This window comes from Pelobates fuscus, chromosome 2 (assembly GCF_036172605.1).
Source record: "Pelobates fuscus isolate aPelFus1 chromosome 2, aPelFus1.pri, whole genome shotgun sequence".
Classification (NCBI taxonomy): Eukaryota; Metazoa; Chordata; class Amphibia; order Anura; family Pelobatidae; genus Pelobates; species Pelobates fuscus.
This window is the reverse complement of record NC_086318.1, coordinates 171,911,079-171,931,933: the sequence shown is the minus strand read 5'-3', so window position 1 is coordinate 171,931,933 and position 20,855 is coordinate 171,911,079. Positions and strand designations below refer to the sequence as shown.

The window sequence follows — 20,855 nt, the reverse complement described above, 5'->3', positions numbered from 1 at the left end:
TAATCAAATGTGAAGACTTTATATTCTATTGAGTAATAAATCACTTCAGTAGCAGTGATATGCCAAGGTTCTACCATTACAGTGGAAATCTGTAATATTTGTAATATCTTTAAAGATACAATGGTATTCTAAACTTTCAGATCAATACATATGATTATTCTTTAGTTCATTATTATTTTAGGTTGTATCAATCTCTCCTGGAATACTGTCTCATGCATACGCATTGATTTCACTGAGGCACTACAATTTTCAATTGTGTTGTGGTTTTGTATACAAAAGCCTGATTATTTAATCATTATTAATCACGTCACTTATAACATAAATGATGTAGGAAGCCACAAGTAAAGTAATTTTTTAAAATGTATTATCTTACAGCATGTATTGAACACATGTCCATTGGTTGCATACTACTCCATGTTTTTTAAATTATTTTAATGTCTCTTGAGTAAAATTGCAAATAACTTGTGAGTTTTTTAACTTACTAAGTATAAACATTTTACACCATACATGTTGATTCACTATGCAGTGTAAGGATGCATGATGCGTGCTATCACATATTACAGGATGGCTTCTGAGCATAACTAAGCTCTGCCAGTGGATCTATTCCCCTGGCTTAAGTGCTAATAAACAGTGCAAAGAAAAACTGTATAACAACAAAGTTAAAATACAGTGTAGGGTGCCACTTCACAAGCAGAGTGGGGTATATACAGTGGTGTATTTTGGATTTGTGCTGCCCTAGGCACGACTAAATTCGGGCACCCCCAAAATCTAAATTTGCCCCCCAATTCGTGTCAAGGCCATTTTTTTGACTGACAGACACATGTCCTCATTGATACATGCACTGATATACACTCACTGACAGATACACAGTCATTGGCACACACTGTTTAACCAACACACACTTTCACTGACAGAAACCCACTGACACACCCACTCACTGACACACACTCACTGACAGGCACACACTCTCAGATACACATAAAATGACATACACACACTGACACACACTCACAGGCACACCCATTCTCACTCACAGACACACACTGACAGCTACACTCACTCACAGTAAGGGGGACAGCCTCAGAACACGAGGCAAACAAGGCATTTGTCTGGGAGCTTGGGGTGGCATTTTTTGGCACCCCCCTGAAAGTGCCGCCCTAGGCAAATGCCTTGTTTGCCTTTTGGTAAATACATCCCTAGGTATATATTTACCAACTGGAAGCCGAGCCAGTGGAACTCACATGAAAATAGAAGGACAAAAAATCATAGTGCAAAAGCTTTAATTAACAATAAAAAAGACATGGATAAATGGAACACTCACAAATGAGGTAGCACAATTGAAAAAATCTTATTTTTTTTCAGTTGTGCCACTACATTTGTGAGTGTTGTTTTTTTCTTTTTGCAATTTGAAAAACCATGACTGCCCATGTTCATTTTGACCCAGGGATTCTCATATGTTCTTGCCATGTCTCCCCCCACCCCCTCTTTAAAAAATGCCATTCTTCTGAGCTCTTTACTTAATTTGAGTCCCTAAGGCCTAGGAGATGCTAAGTTTCCTGTGCCATTTATTTAATTTACTAATTTGCTTCCATAACAGTAAATAAGATGTCCATGCTAACCACACCTTTTTAATGGGGCCCTGGTCCCATATATTTAATGTATGGGTTTACTATAAAACACTTGCACTCTGAATGGATCACTTTACTAATTGGAGTTAGTACCGGTTAATGGATATCAATATTGGCATATTTTTTTCTATAATGCCAATTTAAACCCTTAAAATCCTTAGTAAATATAGGTGATAATGTTTTTACACCTAATGTATATGGGTATTAGCCTTTTGAATTGGCTGCTCTCAAATCTACTCAGAAACTTAAACATATGTAATGTATTTCCTATTGTGTTATATTTATATGTGAAGCATTTCTTTATTCTTTAAAAGTAGTCATTTGTGATCTTATTTTTCAAGTAATTCAAACTATGGTAGAAAATGGATTTATAGTCACGAGAGTGCATTTATGGCCACAACTATGCAAGACAGACCTCCAGTGAAACTCGATTTCTCATCTTTTGACAGTAGGATTTCTCACCCATTCATTAACTTAGATAAAATATATATTCTGCAAAAATCTATTTCATCCGTCAAAGCAATTTACTAGTGATAAAACAATAAAATGTCCTGTGTACAATAGGCTCAACATAGCTACGAAAACAAACTAAGAAATGTACTTTTTGATACCCCCCTTCCTTTCTGTAACCCCATCCCTTGTTTCCCAAAAAAACTTCTACAAATCCCTTTATAACCATACCCCTCGGGACAATGACAAGATGGGCCTTGGGCAGACTAGATGGGCCAAATGGTTCTTATCTGCTGTCACATTCTATGTTTCTATGACAACACAACCGACTCAATAGAGGCCATACACACGCACCTCAACAAAATAGACCTGCCAAAACTGAATCCGACAGCAATAGCAACCCTGGGAGGGGAGATCACAGCTGACAAGATCGACCGTGCCATCTCCAACCTAAAAGCACACAAAGCCCCTGGACTGGATGGATTTCAGGGGGGCTACTACAAAACTCACAGAAAGGAACTGGTACCATACATGATGACCTGGTTTAACTACTTAATGGGGGAGGGCGCCCTGACCCCGAAATGTCCACACTACATACCCTGAACACTACAGGCCCATATCACTGATCAACCACGACGTCAAGATATTAGCAAAGATTCTAGAGGAGAGACTGTCCCCACTACTGACAAGCCTGATTCACGTCAGGTGGGCTTCATCCCTGGCTGCCAACTCTTCGAAAACACCATACATAACATAGACCTAATTTGGAAACAGGCCACCACACGTACACCAATACATCCTATCCCTAGACGCCGAAAAGGCTTTTAACAGGGTGAGATGGATCTACCTGTTTAAAGTCCTAAAGCACCTAAAATTCCCTGAGATGTAAATCATGACTATTCAAGCTATGTACACAGACATAAAGGCACAAAGGCTCCTCTCTGCTCCCTGTAGTGATGCTGGGGCTAGAATGACATAATGGTTGAGAGAAAAAGGAGAGCAAGGAACACTGCCTATAAAGTATACGTGTGTCCAGAAAAATTAAATTAAAGTAAAAATAAAAAATATATTTATTGGTGAACAGGATACAAAGTGATTATTTCGTATATCCACTCCTAAACCGTCTGTATAAGTACATACAGGGGCATACGGAAGTGCTATGCAGAAATAAAAAAAGGTTTAAAAACGAAAATTAGAGCTCGCAGACACCGGGGAACCGCGGCCGCAGGAGGAGAACGAGGTCTCTAAACGTCACCTTTTTTGACACTACCCTTTTAAATCATGGTGGAATACTATTCTATTTTAGGAGTTAATAAGAACGCCTCAGCAGATGACATTAAAAAAGCATACCGCAAGTTAGCCCTAAAGTGGCATCCAGATAAAAATCCAGACAATAAGGACGAAGCTGAGAGGCGTTTTAAAGAAGTCGCGGAAGCATATGAAGTATTATCCGATGCTAAAAAGAGGGATATCTATGACCGATATGGAAAGGAAGGATTAACCAACAACGGAGGTGGTGGTGGTGGTGGAAGTCATTTTGACAATCCGTTTGAATTTGGATTCACATTCCGTAGTCCTGATGATGTCTTCAGGGAATTTTTTGGAGGAAGAGATCCATTTTCGTTTGACTTATTTGATGATCCATTTGATGACTTCTTTGGTAATAGGAGAGGACCCAGGGCACCCAGAAATAGACCTGCTGGAGGCCCCTTTTTCTCTGCTTTTGGTGGTTTCCCTAGCTTTGGAGGGGGCTTCTCTCCATTCGACACAGGCTTTACGTCTTCATTTGGTTCAATCGGACATGGCGGCTTCACTTCATTTTCCTCTTCGTCATTTGGAGGATCAGGAATGGGTAACTTCAAATCTGTATCAACCTCAACCAAAATGATTAATGGCAGGAAAATAACCACAAAGAGAATTGTTGAGAACGGACAAGAACGAGTCGAAGTTGAAGAAGACGGGCAGTTAAAGTCCTTAACAATAAATGGTAAGGAGCAGATGCTACGCTTGGATAACAAGTAAAATCAACGCACGCATGTATCAGAAATATTAACCTAAAACAAGCGCCATTTGTGGATTATCAGGAACATTTTTGAAGATTTCAAAAGGAACTGTTCAGAGTTTCTGCACTCTAAGCTAAGATATAATAAAGAAGCTTGTTTGAGTTTCTGATATTTAGCAGATTCTCAGTTCTATTTGGGGACCACGTTCATAGAACATTTTTTTTTTTTTCTTATGTCTTAATATCGTAATTATCTGTATGCACTTTTAAAGTAGCCTTTCTAATTGCCAGATGTTTGCTGTAACAGTATAGTACGCATTGCTCTGGCAGTTGAAGGATTAAGCGGAGGTGAACTGTGATATTTCATAAGTGGTTGAGCAGATCGTCCACTAACAGCATGACTTTTGTGGTTTTCTTTTTTTTTTTCTTTTTTCTTTTATATTTTTCAAATTTTGTTTAAAATGTGATGAAAGTGATAACTGTCCAAACTGCTATAAAGTTGACTTTCCCAGTGAACCTTTTTCCAGCAAAAACTCCTGCATTTCAGATTTCAAAAAATTGCGTGTAGACGCCAGCACGTGTAGTTTAATAATTTTTGAACGCTGTTAAAAACTGTAATTCCACCAAACAAGATAAAGGAAAGACCATTCTTTTCAGTAATATTTGTTCATTTTTGTTGTTTGCTAAAAAGTTGGACGTGAATAAATGCTGACGTTTGTAGTGCAAAAAAAAAAAAAAAAAAAAAAAAAAAAAAAAACGAAAATTAACAGCATTTGAAACACAGCTATTCTTAAGTTAATCTTTGCAATGTCTATATTGTCACGACTGGTAGTACTTTCAGCAGTTCGTACAACTATAGAAAAATTGCTGTCTATAGCTGTGGTCAGCTTAAGTTAATCTTTGCAATGTCTATATTGTCACGACTGGTAGTACTTTCAGCAGTTCGTACAACTGTAGAAAAATTGCTATCTATAGCTGTGGTCAGACGGCAGGAGACAGTATTATCAGAGTGATGTCTCTGCCGTTGTGATTAGTCTCAATGCTGTCCTAGAGTTATAGAGTACTGTCTATAACTGTGGTCACAAAGCAAAAGACAGTGCTGTCTGAGTAGTGTCTCTATTGTAGTGACTAGCAATGTCTCGATGTAGTTTGTCAGGTCGCAAAAGATATATTATCTGTAGCAGTAGTTAGGACAGGAGACAGGTGCTGTCTAAATGCTGTCTTAGAGTTATACTGCACCGCAAGCTATGGTCGAAGTATCTCTTATTTCTGAGCTGCTGACTCCTCCGGGTAGTGAATATTGTAAGTCACCCTAAAATTAGTAAGGAGAAAAGACAGATAGGAAGATATATATATCTCTGTTCCTTCAAGGGCACCTACCAGATAGGAGAGCTAACTACAGAGAATAGAAAGGTACAGGAGGAGAGAGTTATAGATGAATCACAGGTTAGTCGGATAATAAATACTAACTGTGCCTTCAAGGGCACCTCCCTTTAACCCCTTAAGGACACATGACATGTGTGACATGTCATGATTCCCTTTTATTCCAGAAGTTTGGTCCTTAAGGGGTTAAAACAACTCACTAGCTTGCGTCTAAATGGTTAAAGTATAACCAGTGTAACAGTGTAAAGTCTTATCAGACTGACCCTCCCGATTCACCCACAGCCTATATATGGTTGTCGTTTCGGAATCCGAATATTTGAGAAATATTAACTGCTAGTGCAGAGAGGAATATTAGGAGGGAACAGAAAACACCCCGACGCGCGTTTCGCCGGTAAGGCGGCTTCTCAAGGGGAACGAGATCATTTTCCAGCGGGCTATTAAATAGGGCGCCCAAACCTTTAATTGAAGTCACAAGAACGCCGACGTCATCAATTAGTTCTGACGAAAGACGGTGGTCCGGAGGAACCATTCCCCTCCGTCTTTATTGTGTTTGCAAAGTTTCACAGAAAGTGAAACAAATATGTCGGCATGTATCCAGTAAATGGATACACAGTGTAGGAGAATAGGTGGCATGTTCAAAGTGGGTGACATGTAAAAGAAAATTTTATTACATGTACATTTTACTGTCAGAGACAATTCAGATTATTAGACTACTCTCCAAAGTGTTGGCAAAATATTCATATTTGTTTAGCATAATAAGCGATACTAAAAAACTTAAGCAGGGAATACTGGATCTGTTCCCTTATGTTGGATGCTATTATGTGTTGTGATGGACATATATATACGGATCTATAGTATATGTCCAGTATGTAACATATATATGAATATATCAGTAGACGTTCATATAGTGTTGACGATTTCTGCAATATCTGGTGATTAGAAAAAGTATTAATACTCAAGAAACATTAAAGATAGTTGATAGACAATTATTATTATGATATGTATATGTATTTGTTTATTATTTGTGAAGTGCCAGCCATGATGACAGAGAGAGCTTTGGTTAGAGAGAGAGAGAGAGAATCTCTCTGAGTATGGGAACTAGATGTAGCTAATGTATGAAGGGTGTATAGTTAAACTCCTCGTTGAGTCCCTGGGGGGCGAGGGTTCTGAAGGAATATATCCATTTAGATTCTTTTTGTAGTAATTGTTGATTGAAGTTCCCTTTCCTAGGGTTAGGAATCAGCTTCTCAATAGCCTGGAATTTTAGATTATCAGTATTACCCTGATGAAAATTTATGACATGTTTTGCCACAGGGGTTGGTGTGATGATATTCTTTACAGAGTTGATATGCTGAAGGATCCTTCGACGAAAAGGTTGGATGGTTTTGCCAATGTACTGGATGTCACATGAACATGTGATCAAATATATTACACGGGTGGTACTGCAATTGACCAATGCATTGGTTTTAATGATAATCTTTGATTGCGTGGAAGTAGTTGACTTGGAAGGGGTAATGAACGGGCAGGCTTTACAGTGGCCACACCTGTATGTACCCTTTGTATTCGCGCGTCGGGGTGTTTTCTGTTCCCTCCTAATATTCCTCTCTGCACTAGCAGTTAATATTTCTCAAATATTCGGATTCCGAAACGACAACCATATATAGGCTGTGGGTGAATCGGGAGGGTCAGTCTGATAAGACTTTACACTGTTACACTGGTTATACTTTAACCATTTAGACGCAAGCTAGTGAGTTGTTTTAAAGGGAGGTGCCCTTGAAGGCACAGTTAGTATTTATTATCCGACTAACCTGTGATTCATCTATAACTCTCTCCTCCTGTACCTTTCTATTCTCTGTAGTTAGCTCTCCTATCTGGTAGGTGCCCTTGAAGGCACAGAGATATATATATCTTCCTATCTGTCTTTTCTCCTTACTAATTTTAGGGTGACTTACAATATTCACTACCCGGAGGAGTCAGCAGCTCAGAAATAAGAGATACTTCGACCATAGCTTGCGGTGCAGTATAACTCTAAGACAGCATTTAGACAGCACCTGTCTCCTGTCCTAACTACTGCTACAGATAATATATCTTTTGCGACCTGACAAACTACATCGAGACATTGCTAGTCACTACAATAGAGACACTACTCAGACAGCACTGTCTTTTGCTTTGTGACCACAGTTATAGACAGTACTCTATAACTCTAGGACAGCATTGAGACTAATCACAACGGCAGAGACATCACTCTGATAATACTGTCTCCTGCCGTCTGACCACAGCTATAGATAGCAATTTTTCTACAGTTGTACGAACTGCTGAAAGTACTACCAGTCGTGACAATATAGACATTGCAAAGATTAACTTAAGCTGACCACAGCTATAGACAGCAATTTTTCTATAGTTGTACGAACTGCTGAAAGTACTACCAGTCGTGACAATATAGACATTGCAAAGATTAACTTAAGAATAGCTGTGTTTCAAATGCTGTTGATTTTCGTTTTTAAACCCTTTTTTTATTTCTGCATAGCACTTCCGTATGCCCCTGTATGTACTTATACAGACGGTTTAGGAGTGGATATCCGAAATAATCGCTTTGTATCCTGTTCACCAATAAATATATTTTTTATTTTTACTTTAATTTAATTTTTCTGGACACACGTATACTTTATAGGCAGGGTTCCTTGCTCTCCTTTTTCTCTCAACCAAATTCTATGTAGGGTTAACCCCTTCACTGCCTAGATATACTTTCACACCAGGCTCTCTCTTTTTTGTAGAATGACATAATATTCCGGCTCCTGGCATTATTAAACAGCATGCATGGCATATCTATGGCAAAATCATAGGCTCATCTCAGTGAGCACCGCGCATGTGCCCACATTCTCAATCCTCCTCTATGAGAAGCATTGGATTGGCCTGTTATCCTGGGGGATAACATAATACTAGGTGGAGGTCGCGGCAGGGGGGAATTACAAGGGGCATCAGGACTGTAGCGTTAGGAATACAGATATGTTCCTTTAACTAGAAGCCAGGACGCGATATTAACAGCCAGATGAAATTCATATTTTTTTTTGGCTCACTTTTTATTTAATTTGTAACGCACATGAACCAAAAACATTTCCTGTAAAAAAAGGCTCACACTGTAAATGCATTCTTCACCCTGTGATTAGCCTTAGCAATCTATTAAACTGTGATTCTGTGCTGTGCCGGATACATAATGATACTTAGTGGCAGTCTTTAAGTGGTGGCAGCTAGTAGTACCCTGCTGCTACTGGTAAAACATGTTCTCTAATGTTTTTGATAATATTAAGACTGTGTGCTAAAAAGGTACATTTAATAGTACATTAATGTTAGTAATATTACCAAGCCAAATATATAATTAATATGTAAACATTCATCATTTCAGTTGTTACCAGGAAAAAGAAAAACAAATGAAACTACACTAACAGAGATTTTGATACAAATTTAATATTATTTTAGTGCATTTTTTGTTATTTCCACAAAGGAAAGTATACTTATTCTAAAGTAGGTCAGAAAATTATAAAATGGAACAGACAGTGGGTAGCATAGCAATTCATGCAATTACAAGCCCTGTCTGCACTGCTTTTATCTGTTCCTGGAACTGAGTGAATATGTCACATGTAATTCTTGCTTTTTCTAGTATAGATTTTGGCAGCAATAGCCAGTTTCTTGTGAGAATTCCTGCAATGTGGAAAATATATTGTTATGCTACCCTCATGACCAGCCGTTTGTCCAGTGGCTTAATTTTAAACGTTAACAGAATTTAAAAAAAATCAACATACTTTCAGTACCGAATTCAGATATAGATATCCACAGAAGGTAGAGTATAAAACAATGTATTTATAGGGCAATAAAACAAAACAAAACAATAAAAATAATTAGATAAGGCATGGACCCAGGATGGAATAGTAGAATCATGCCTGATGTGGAATTCTATCAGAACACTGAAACCATGTGGCTAATTTCCATATGCCCCACCTCCTCTTACAGTTGCAATGCGTCAATTATAGAATAATAAGGCAAAAATGTGATTCTTTGTTGAATTTGCATATGCCAACCCACAATCCCTTGCAGTAGTAACATCACTGGAAATGTGATATTTCTGTGGGAAAGCACATGGCTTGACTGGTGTTCAGATCTCTGTTTAGCAATGTATTGACATATATATATATATATATATATATATATATATATATATATTCCCACAAGTGTGCGTATGTGGTGCAGTGTATCTATAAGGGATGTGGTGTCTATAGGAGATACAGACTTAGTGACCATGTCACATCACCCTCAATCACCCCCACACACAAACTCAGTAACCACGTCACAGTCACCACCTCCCCCCACACACAGTCACCCGGTCACAGTCACTCCACAAACACAAATACAGTAATCTGTCACAGTCACTCACTCCCTCCACACACTAATTCATCCTGTCACATAATCCCCCACCTCCAGACACACACTCAGTCATCCTGTCACATCACCTCCCTCACGAACACTCAGTCACCCTGTCATAGTCACCCACCTCCTCCACACACTTAATCACCCTGTCATAATCACTTGCCAATTCCTGATGACTACCAGTTCCATTCTAAAGTGGAACTTACTAAACAATGTAGACCTATTGATGTATTCTTTTCAGATGTGTTTATTGATGCTTTTATAAATATGTCTGTAATTGTTTAAAACGTTTCAGAACAGTTTTTTCAATTTTCCAAAATTACTGCTTTCTTAAAGGTACTGTTTGCACTCAAGCATTAATTGACAATCTTATTTTTCTGCTGTCTTAATTAACTTAATTATAGAACAAATGGAATTGGAAGCTATCAAACTGCAATAAATATTCTCTATATCCAGGAACTTAAATTCTATGTGCAGTAGACAATTTTTTTCTGTGTGAAATATATTTCTTCACCATGATTGCTCCATTCCCTTTTAACATTCTGAACAAATTTCCTTGTAACATGAATCTAACTGGGAAACATCACTCACAGCTCTAGTGGCAACGGTCCAAAAAAGCATACAGAAAAATAATCTTCCTTGCCCTTCAGTGTTTTATTCAGGGCAATAGGAGCACCCTTGTTCTGACATTTTACTGTGAGTAATTGGTGCTCTTAGAATTTATTATTTCTATCTTCCATTACTTTGGTTGAGTTCAAGCAGGGGAGAAAGAAGAATGCACATTCAAACTCCTTTGCTGCATAATTAAACAGTAGTTCACATCTTAACCAGGGGATTTTTACCTTTCTCTCCTGCAGCAGTTCCATATCTCTAAATAACTCAGTACCAGCGACTGCTAACCTTGGTACCCTTGATGGGTGTGATGCTCAACCAGACTTTACTGTGCTACTGATAGCCATGTTTCTTCTGTATGCATATAGACAGGCACAATGATTCTGCTGCATGGAATATAAGATCTATATTTACATATATAGTTCATTATCACCTTAAATCTATTTTACAATGAAATATGTTTACCACATTCTTACAACATAATAATACATTATATAAATATGTCAACAGTGTTGTCTATATATTGGTGGATACATCAATATTATGATTTTGCTTATAATGTTATTTTTTTCTCTTGAACTTTTTTTCTTTTTGCATTACAAAGGAAACTAAAAAGCAAAACGGAAAATTGTATGATAAAATGACAAAGGAAAGCAAGTAACATCTGGTCAACAAAAGATCTAATACAACTAATTCTCAAAACTACCATAAAAACAGAAATATAAGATGAAAATATTTAGTCCAGATATATGTGAACATGTGATTTCGACTGTCATCATTTGGGGTTTTCATGAGCTGTCCTGTAAGCCATAATCATCGCACTTATGACAAATCACGGCTTGAACTATCTTGCTTTGCGTGTAATGCGTCTATCTCATATATTAGTTTCCCCTTTTACATGCATTACTGAAATAAATGAACTTTTGCACCATATTCTAATTTTTCGAGTATCACCTGTATATTACATAAATACAATGGTTTGCTAGACCAAGTCTTGTCTACACAGAACAACCTATTACTAACTAATGTAAGTTATACAGTCTGAATGTAAAGATGGCTCTTTGTTCCTGAAGTTATTGGGTTGATGCCCCCTTTTTGCCCTTCGACCATCTATACATTTCCTCTCCCAGACTCCCACCTTCTCTTAATGATCATAGGGATGGTTACAGATAGAGAGATATATAATTAGACATGCTGCTACAAATGTCTTGAGAACCCTATCCATTGCTGAGAGATTTTAATACTTTGGCATTGCCTGCCCTGCAGATTCACAATGACAACTGGTGCAGAACTCTGTTACACAACACAAGCTAAATCATCCCCAGCCCTACCTCTACTCCTCTCCTAGCTTCCACAACACTGAGTGCTGTAAGACCAGCCCATAAAACTGTTCACTAAGGCTCTAACCAGGTGCTCATTTCATGGCCTCAGCCCGGTCAAACTTAATTTGCCAATTTCTAGGGCTAGGTACATTGTATTAATTTTTATCCCAAGTATGATCAAGTGATGCTGCACATGAAATCTGCATTCTAATGGACCTCACTACCTGGAACTCTACAGGCTTAATATTTAAATTATTACACACAGAGCAGGCAGTTTCTATGTATTACACACAGAGCAGAGGGTGTCTCTGTATTACGCACAGAGCAGGGGGTGTCTCTGTATTACGCACAGAGCAGGGGTTGTCCCTGTATTACGCACAGAGCAGGGTGTGTCATTGTATTACGCACAGAGCAGGGGGTGTCTCTGTGTTATGCACAGAGCAGGGGGTGACTCTGTGTTACGCACAGAGCATGGGGTGTCTGCAGAGAGAGCTCCACGGTGAGGGACGGTCACTTAAATGGTGACAAGGGAGCTATTGCTATATACATATTTGTGTTCCTAAAGGCTGCCGGTAGACACAACTCTTTGACTGAAGCACATCTGCACAAGGTCTTTCTATATTTCTACTTGTATTCACAGTGTCACCACTGATACCCCACTCACATTAAAGTGATACAATGTAACTGCCTGTTATAGATGCTTTGCTGCAAATGTATCTATTGCACACCAAGGATGCATGGTACTGTTGGTGGGAACGTGGTGTTATAACGGTCTACTCAATAAAGAGAGAATTGCAGGGAATTGCGATGGGAATCAGGGGGCTGCACCCACCTGAACATGCATAAATGGGGTGCTGCTGGAGGCCAATATATACAATACACAATTGTGATGGGAATGTCAAACTTTAGGTCGAAATAGTGCAGCTGAATGGGAGAATTTTTCCAACTCTGCTACTTTGGCCTTAAGTTTAAAATTACCACCCCAATTCCCTGTAATTCTCTCTTTAGTGAGTAGACCCTGCAATCTGCACTATAAGTAGGCAGAGATTAATTATGTGGGTTGGATATAGTGGGTGGAGCTTTGAGGCAGTGGGTGTGGTAAATTTTCAAGATAGTAATTGATAGCTGTGCTGCAAAGTGTCCCTAGAAATTTCTTTCAAATGTTGGCAACTATGGAGGGGGGACAGTGGCTGCTGTGTGAGAGGTGAAGAGGGGGGTGGGAGTGCTGGGTAGCAGGTCAGAAGCTTCTGGGTTAGAGGGGAAATAGAGGATGCAGAGGGGGAGACAGGGGATGCTGGGTATGAGAGGGGACATGTGGCTGCAAGCTGAGAAGGGATGACAGGGGTCCTGGGTGGGGGGACAGGGCCAGCTGGGAGGGAGGGGGAACCAAGGAATGCAGGGTATGAGAGGGGGAGACATGGGATGCTGGGTGAGAGGGGAAAACAGGAGATGCTGAGTGAGAGGGGAAGACATGTAGTGCTGGGTGAGAGGGGGAACCAAGGAATGCAGGGTATGAAAGGGGGAGACAGGGGATGTTGGGTGAGAGGGAAAAACAGGGGATGCAGGGTGAGAGGGGAAAACAGGGGATGCTGGGTGAGATGGGGTGACAGGGGCTGCAATGTATGAGAGGGGCTGCAGGATAAGAGTGGGGCATGGGCTGCAGGGAAAGAAGGAGGCAGGGGCTGCAGGGAAATAGGGGGGAGGGGCTGCAGAGTGAGAGGGGGTAGGGGCTGCAGGGTGAGGGGGCAGGGGCTGCAGGGTGAGGGGGGCAGGGGCTGCAGGGTGAGATTGGACAGGGGCTGCAGAGTGAGAGGAGAAGACAGGGGCTGGAGGGTGAGTGGGGACAGGGGCTGCAGGGTAAGAGGGGACAGGGGTTGCAGGATAAAAGGGGGGCAGGGGCTGCAAGGTAAGAGGGGGGCAGGGGCAGCAGGGTAATAGGGGGCAGGGGCAGCAGGGTAATAGGGGGCAGGGGCTGCAGGGTAACAGGGGGGGCAGGGGCTGCATAGTGAGAGGGGGTAAAGGGGGCAGGGTGAGAGGGGGTAGAGGGGGCAGGGTGAGGGGGACAGGGGCTGCAGGGTGAGAGTGGTCAGGGGCTGCAGGGTGGGAGGGGAAGACAGGAACTGCAGGGTGAGTGGGGGCAGGGGCTGCAGGGAGAGACAGGAAGACAGGGACTGCAGGGTGAGTCAGGGCATGGGCTGCAGGGTGAGAGGGGGTATGGGCTGCAGGGTGAGAGGGGAGCAGGGGCTGCAGGGTAAAAGTGGGGCATAGGCTGCAGGATGAGAGGGGGGCAGGAGCTGCAGGTTAAGAGGGGGAAAGGGCTGAAGGATAAGAGGGTGACAGGGCCTGTAGGGTGAGAGGGGGACAGGGCCTGTAGGGTGAGATGGGGATAGGGCCTGTAGGGTGAGAGGGGACAGGGTCTGCAGGGTGAGAGAAGAAGACAGGGGCTGCAGGGTGAGAGGGGGGCAGGGACTGCAGGGTGAGAGGGGGGCAGGGACTGCAGGGTGAGAGGGGGACAGGTGCTGCAGGGTGAGAGGGGGACAGGGGCTGCAGGTTAAGAGGGGGCAATGGCTAAAGGGTGAGAGGGGGACAGGGCCTGTAGGGTGAGAGATGGACGGGCCTGTAGGGTGAGAGGAGAAGACAGGGTCTGCATGGTGAGAGGAGAAGACAGGGTCTGCGGGGTGAGAGGGGGCAGGGGCTGTATGGTGAGAGTTGGAGAGGGGCTGCAGGGTGAGAGGGGGACAGGGGCTACAGGGTGAGAGGAGAAGACAGGGGCTGCAGGGTGAGAGGGGGACAGGGGCTGAAAGGTGAGAGGGGAAGACAGGGGCTGGAGGGTGTGAAAGGGACATGGGACTTCAGGGTGAGAGAGGAGCAGGGTCTGCAGGGTGTAAGAGAGGGAGAGGCAGGGACTGCTGGGTGAGGAAGGGGGACATGGAACAAATAAAACAAACAAAAAACGTACATACTCCCCCATCCCTCTTCCTTGCCTTGATCCTTGGCAGGAGAGGATGCTGGGGAGGAATTATTTTCCCTGGTGGTCGAGTGGAAGAAGCATCTGGTCTACACCCCTTGACAGGTGTAGACCATGTACACAGGGCCTGCTCTGTGCATCAGTATGTAGACTGGTGAGAGAGATCTTTGATCTCCCCACCGCACAGAGCTCCCTCTATGGGCGGGAGGTCAGGCAGCACCAGCCCTAAAGGGGCCGGCTGGGGAGACTCCGGTGTTCTATCAAATTTCCCTACCCGTTAAAATCCCCTACCCTTCCGGTGATCCTGTGCTGCACATGCGTGCTAGCATTCCTGCTATTCCTCCACAGCAAGGTCCTGGGAGGTAAGTAAAGCTAGTTTTACACTTTCATTATAGATATTTAGGGTTAATGTTAGAGTTCAAATGAGGGTTAGGTTTAGGCTGTTGTTTTTATTTTGTAATAGTTCACATTAGGGGAATATCTATAAATTGTGTTTTTTCTTAGTGAATGGACTAACTATAATGAAAAGGTAAAAGTAGCTTTAGATACCTTCCATGATCTTGATGTGGAGGAGTAGCAGCAGTGCTAACATGCATGTGCAGCACAGGATCCTGCTGATTTCCCTCACCGGAAGTGACGAGGGTAGGGGATTTTCACGGGGTAGGGGATTTTGATAGAATACCGGGTTTGCCCCATGGCCAGTCCGTGCCTGCTGACAAATAGAAGTGTTGTTACATTTTTAAAAAGTGTGCAATTAATCACAGCAACATTTATAACTTAATTATTTCAATGTATTAATTTTTTTATAATAAATATCTGTGCAAATGTCTTGTGAGGAATTAAAGACCTATCCAAGGGATTTCTGATATTCTCACATATGGTTAGTGATTTGTAGACTTGCGTGAACTAGATTTATTATTTAAAATGATGATCGTGCTCTGGTTCTGTCTGCAAACATTTAATTTGCTCTTTGCCTGCACTTGAGGAGTGGGCAGGGATAAATGGGTCTTTTTTAAAGAGGCAATATAGCATCAGGAATACAAATCTGTATTCCTAACACTATTGTCTTCATGTCCCTAGTTTGTTTTAACTTACCCTCAGAGCTGCAGCCTACTTATCCTTGTATGACCTAATCTTGGAGGCATGCCTGTAGGATGGCGGTCCACCAATGATTCTTATAGAAGAGAATTGGGGACCATAGGCAGATGTGTGTTGTTCACCAGTGTGCCTCCGTTTGAGAGCTGGGAAGTACGTTTTGGCTCTATCTATCTAGGGTGCTTGGAGGTGGGTCTTAAGTCACACTTTCAAGCCTTCACATTATTAAATTATGGGAATTTGGAGGCCAGGTCATGGTAAAACTACTGTAGGCACTATAGCAGTTTTATGTGCCAGGGCACAGTGTCACACCAGTGCAACTCATATCTGGTGTAACAGTAGTGTACATAAAAAAAAACAACTAGAAATTTGACTGTGAAATAATAGCAGTCAGTTTCCTTCACATGTGTGCGTTTCAGGGCCTGCCAGGGCACAGTGTCACACCAGTGCAACTCATATCTGGTGTAACAGTAGTGTACATTTAAAAAAAAAATACAGGGGGCTTGTTGTCACCTTTCGGGGACCCTTGGTGTTGTACGTGGCTGGGTGGAGGAAAATATCTTCAATGACATCAGTGAGGACAAGGATCGGGACATGGCTAGCTTGGTATCCAACATTGTGCAAATGGGGAGTTTACGGTCGTGCAAATGGACTGTTTGCGGTTGTTTGCGGTGCGTTAAACGGGGAGTTTGGTCTGTCACTGTGAAGCGGGCGTAACCCTTACACTACCTGATCGATACAACATCATACCTGATGTTTTGAAGCACGTTATTCCAAGCAATTTAGGAATGTTAGGTGATTTATGCCCTTTATGGATTAAAACCAGACTCTGCATCAACTATGTAATTTTCCATGGGAGTTTTGCCATGGATCCCCCTCCAGCATGCCACAGTCCAGGTGTTAGTCCCCTTGAAACAACTTTTCCATCACTATTGTGGCCAGAAAGAGTCCCTGTGGGTTTTAAAATTCGCCTGCCTATTGAAGTCTATGGCGGTTCGCCCGGTTCGCCCGTTCGCGAACATTTGCGGAAATTCGCGTTCGCCATTTGCGAACGGAAAGTTTTATGTTCGCGACATCTCTACAAATAACGTGATAAAAAAATTTATTGATGCACTTAAACATAAAGTATACAATTGTGGTGATATAAACACATTACAAAAGTGTCAAAAAGGCCTCTTTTTTTGGAAAAGAGTCAGAAATTAAGGAGTTAAATACAGATTTCCAGCTGTTACAATGAGGCTTAAAGGGTTTAACAGAACTTGTATAATAGATATTCAAGCTTGCTCATCATTGATTGCATGCAAATGTATCAAGAGAATATTATGTTAATTTTAATCACTGCACTATAGTTACAAATCATATAAAAGCAAAGTTAAATGTTATATGATTCCATTTCACTTAGCCATTACACTATCTAAAGAAATAATACTAATGCTACACTAACGTAAACACTAATGGTTCTTTACCTGGACACTGGTAACCTGCTCATATTCCAAGTATTGGGAGAGTTTAAGAAAGGGCTTTGTACCATTTTCATGTTGGCGGCAATTTTTTTATATTTATACTTTGTAAGTGCATTTTTATTAAAGTGACTTTTGTTTTAAAGCACTATATTTTATGTTTTATATTTGTGTCTATACTGATCAGCCACGACTTTAAAACCACTTGCTTAATATTGTTTTGGTCCCCTTTGTACTCTTATCGAGGCATGGACCTACAAAATCTCTGAACGTATCCTGTGGTATCTGGCACCAAGATATTAGCAGCAAATGCTTTAACTCCTGCAAGTTACAAGGTGGGGCTATCATGGATGCTTCATCAAATTATGAACTGGGGAATTCGGAGGCCAAGCCAACACCTTAAACTCTTTGTCATGTTCCCAAAATCATTACTGAACAATATTTACAGTGTGGCTGGATGCATTATCCTGCTGAAAGAGGGCACTGCCATCAGCAAACACCATTGCCATCAAGGGGTGTGTATTGCCTGCAACAATCTCTAGGTAGGTGGTACATTTCAAAGTAACATCCAAATTAATACCAGGACCCAGGGCCGGCGCTACCATAAGGCGGCACAGGCGGCCACTTAGGGCGCTCCGGCCCAGGGGCACAAATGTCCGGGTGACCAGCAGGAGAGAAGCACACAGCACTCCTCTCCTGCCGGTCACTTCTTGTAGCGTGACCGAGCGGTAGCAGCATCCCCACAGACCAGCCGTCCTTACTGCATCATGCCGCGGACTGGGTGGAGGGGGAAGGGATATGAACACGTCATATCCCTGCACCCCGCATAGCACACAGCCCGGCTGGCTCCTTGCAGGAGCTGGAAATACCGCCCCCTCCGGATCTGCATGGTTGGAGCTGCGTGGGAGAGCAGAGAGGATGGGCTGGATGAGGAGATCAGCCCATAACTCCCAACTACCTCAGCCAGATCTTCACACTGGATTCCAGGGAAGCCACAAAAGGTAGGAAATAGGAGGGTGGCTATAAAAGTATATATGATTAGCATGTGTATGTGTATGTATCTGTATGTCTGTCAGTGTGTGAATGCGTGTGTATCTGTAGGTCTGTCAGTGTGTGACTGTGTGTGTGTATCTGTATCTGTATGTCTGTCAGTGTGTGACTGTGTGTGTATCTGTATGTCTGTCAGTGTGTGACTGTGTGTGTATCTGTATGTCTGTCAGTGTGTATGTCTTTATCTGTATGTCTGTCAGTGCGTGTGTCTGTATTTTTATGTCTGTCAGTGTGTGTATCTGTATGTGTGTCTTTGTGTGCATCTGTATGTCTGTCTGTGTTTGTATCTGTATGTCAGTGTGTATGTCTGTCACTGTGTCTGTGTGTGTGTGTGTGTGTGTGTGTATGTTGTCAATCTGTGTATCTGTATATGTACCAGTTTATATATATATATATATATATATATATATATATATATATATATATATGTGTGTGTATGTGTATCACAGTGTTTGTTGCAATGTTTGTGTAAATGTGCATACATCTCAGCAGTAAATGCCAACACTACATACAAAGACACCCCTGCATTCAAACGTCAACACAACACACCCCTACATTCACATAAACATACTCCATACTGCATACAAAAACATGCTTACATTCAAATACATAAACGCTGGCCTGAGATGTAAATATGTACTTGTGACTGCATGTGTGACTGCTTGTGTCTTTATGTCTCTCTATGACTGTATGTCTGTGTCTGTATGTCTCTGTATGACTGTGTCTGTATGTCTCTGTATGACAGTCTGTCTGCATTTATATGACAGTTTACCTGTAAGTGTAGATTGTTTGACTGTGTCTGAATGCATGTGTTTGTTTGATTGTGTGTCTGTATATCTTTGTCACTGTGTGCCTAAATAACGGTCTGTATGCCTGTATGATTGTGTGTTTCTATTTTTGTGTCTTTGTGCATATATGTATTTTTGCCCATTTATCTATGTTTGTATGGGAGAAAGAGACAGAAAGGGGCTGGGGGAAGAAATAGACATAGAATGTAGCTGGTGGGGAAGTAAGAAATAAACAAGAGGGGTTGTTAGAGACACACTAAAGGGGGTGTAAGAAACAAAAGGGCAAGACATTAAAGAGAGGGGATATGAAGCACTAAAGAGGGTAAGAAATTCAAAAGGGGGCTACGAGACTCAAAGGTGAAGATGCATTTTTGTTGTTGGGGGGGATAGGGTGGGGGGCAGCAAAATGCATCTTCGCCTGTGTAGCCAAAAATCCTTGCACCGGCCCTGCCAGGACCCAAGGTTTCCCAGCAGAACATTGCCAAAAGCATAATACTGCCTTTACCAGCCTTCCTTCTTCCCATAGTGCATCCTGCTGCCATCTCGTTCCAAGGTAAATGATGCACATGAATGTTGCCTTCCACTTGATCTAAAAGAAAATGTTATTCATCAGACCAGGCAAACTTCTTCCTTTGCTCCATGGTCCAGTTCTGACACTCACATCACCACTGAAGGCACTTTTTGTGCAATAACCAAGTTTGGACAAAATACATATGGTTTATTTTTTTAGTGCATCCTTAATTTGTACAACTATCTGCCAATCAGATCTGATGAGCTTTCCTCAATTTAAACTGGCATGCTACTTCTTTAATTAAATCAGTATGAATATCACTCGGGCAAACTCAGTGAAGCTTAGAGGTGCACTTTTTTTTTTACTAATCATTCATGTTGCTTTTTGATTGTAAGTTTTGAAAATAGGCTTAGTTATTTGAAGAGATTAAAGTTATGACTTTGTTAAAAATCGTTTTTGTTTTTTCTATTCTTGGAAACCAAATTCATATAATGTAATAAAAACTATACTGTTTTCATTCTAATGAGAAAACGCTGATTGATGATCATCCATTTTTTTTTTAATATACTATAATTGCATTTATTATCCTATCTTACAATGCATTTAATGCTTGGTAATAAAATTGCTCACACATATAATTCTACAAAAGTATACTGTATTATATTTGCTATATCTTAATTAACTTGGGCGAAGATTATGAGTAATCCTTAACAGTGCCTCCAGTATTTTTCGGAATATAGGATACACATGAATATTTGATGAACCAATATATTTTAAGTATTATATTAAGAGGAAAAATAAAACTATCAGCAGGGGATGTAGCAATTGTGTGTGTGTCTTGGGAATATAGTGTGTTTTTATAGGATATGTGGTGTGTGCTTAGGGAATATATTGTATGTTATTATGTGTATTTAGGGAATATAGTGTATGTGTGTGTCTAGGGGACATAATGTGTTAATATGTGTAGTTAGGTAATATAGTGTATATGTATGTCTATATAGGGAACGTATTGTGTGTAGGTTATGTTGTGTATGTAAAGGGAGAAATGTGCATAGGGGATATAGTATGCATTTGTGGAGTGTTCTATGGACCATATTGTGTGAGGCTGTAAGAATAGTGCTGTTTATTTTTTTAGTTATTATAATTTAAATGTATTTTTTTCAA

General features: G+C 41.1%; 2 protein-coding genes across 2 annotated transcripts in view; both read left to right on the top strand.

The window, feature by feature from the left end:
* KHDRBS2 (KH RNA binding domain containing, signal transduction associated 2) overlaps window positions 1–20,855 on the top strand; it is a 595,075-nt gene that overhangs the window by 298,205 nt on the left and 276,015 nt on the right. The gene's annotated exons all lie outside the window — the stretch shown is intronic.
* On the top strand, window positions 3,280–4,771 carry LOC134585675 (dnaJ homolog subfamily B member 6). The gene has a single exon (XM_063441130.1). The coding sequence runs from the start codon at window positions 3,360–3,362 to the stop codon at window positions 4,098–4,100; it is 741 nt and encodes a 246-aa protein (XP_063297200.1). The 5' UTR covers window positions 3,280–3,359; the 3' UTR covers window positions 4,101–4,771.

Coding starts and splice junctions, on each gene's coding strand:
- LOC134585675 (XM_063441130.1), top strand. CDS start 3,360: ATGGTGGAATACTATTCTATTTTAGGAGTTAATAAGAACGCCTCAGCA.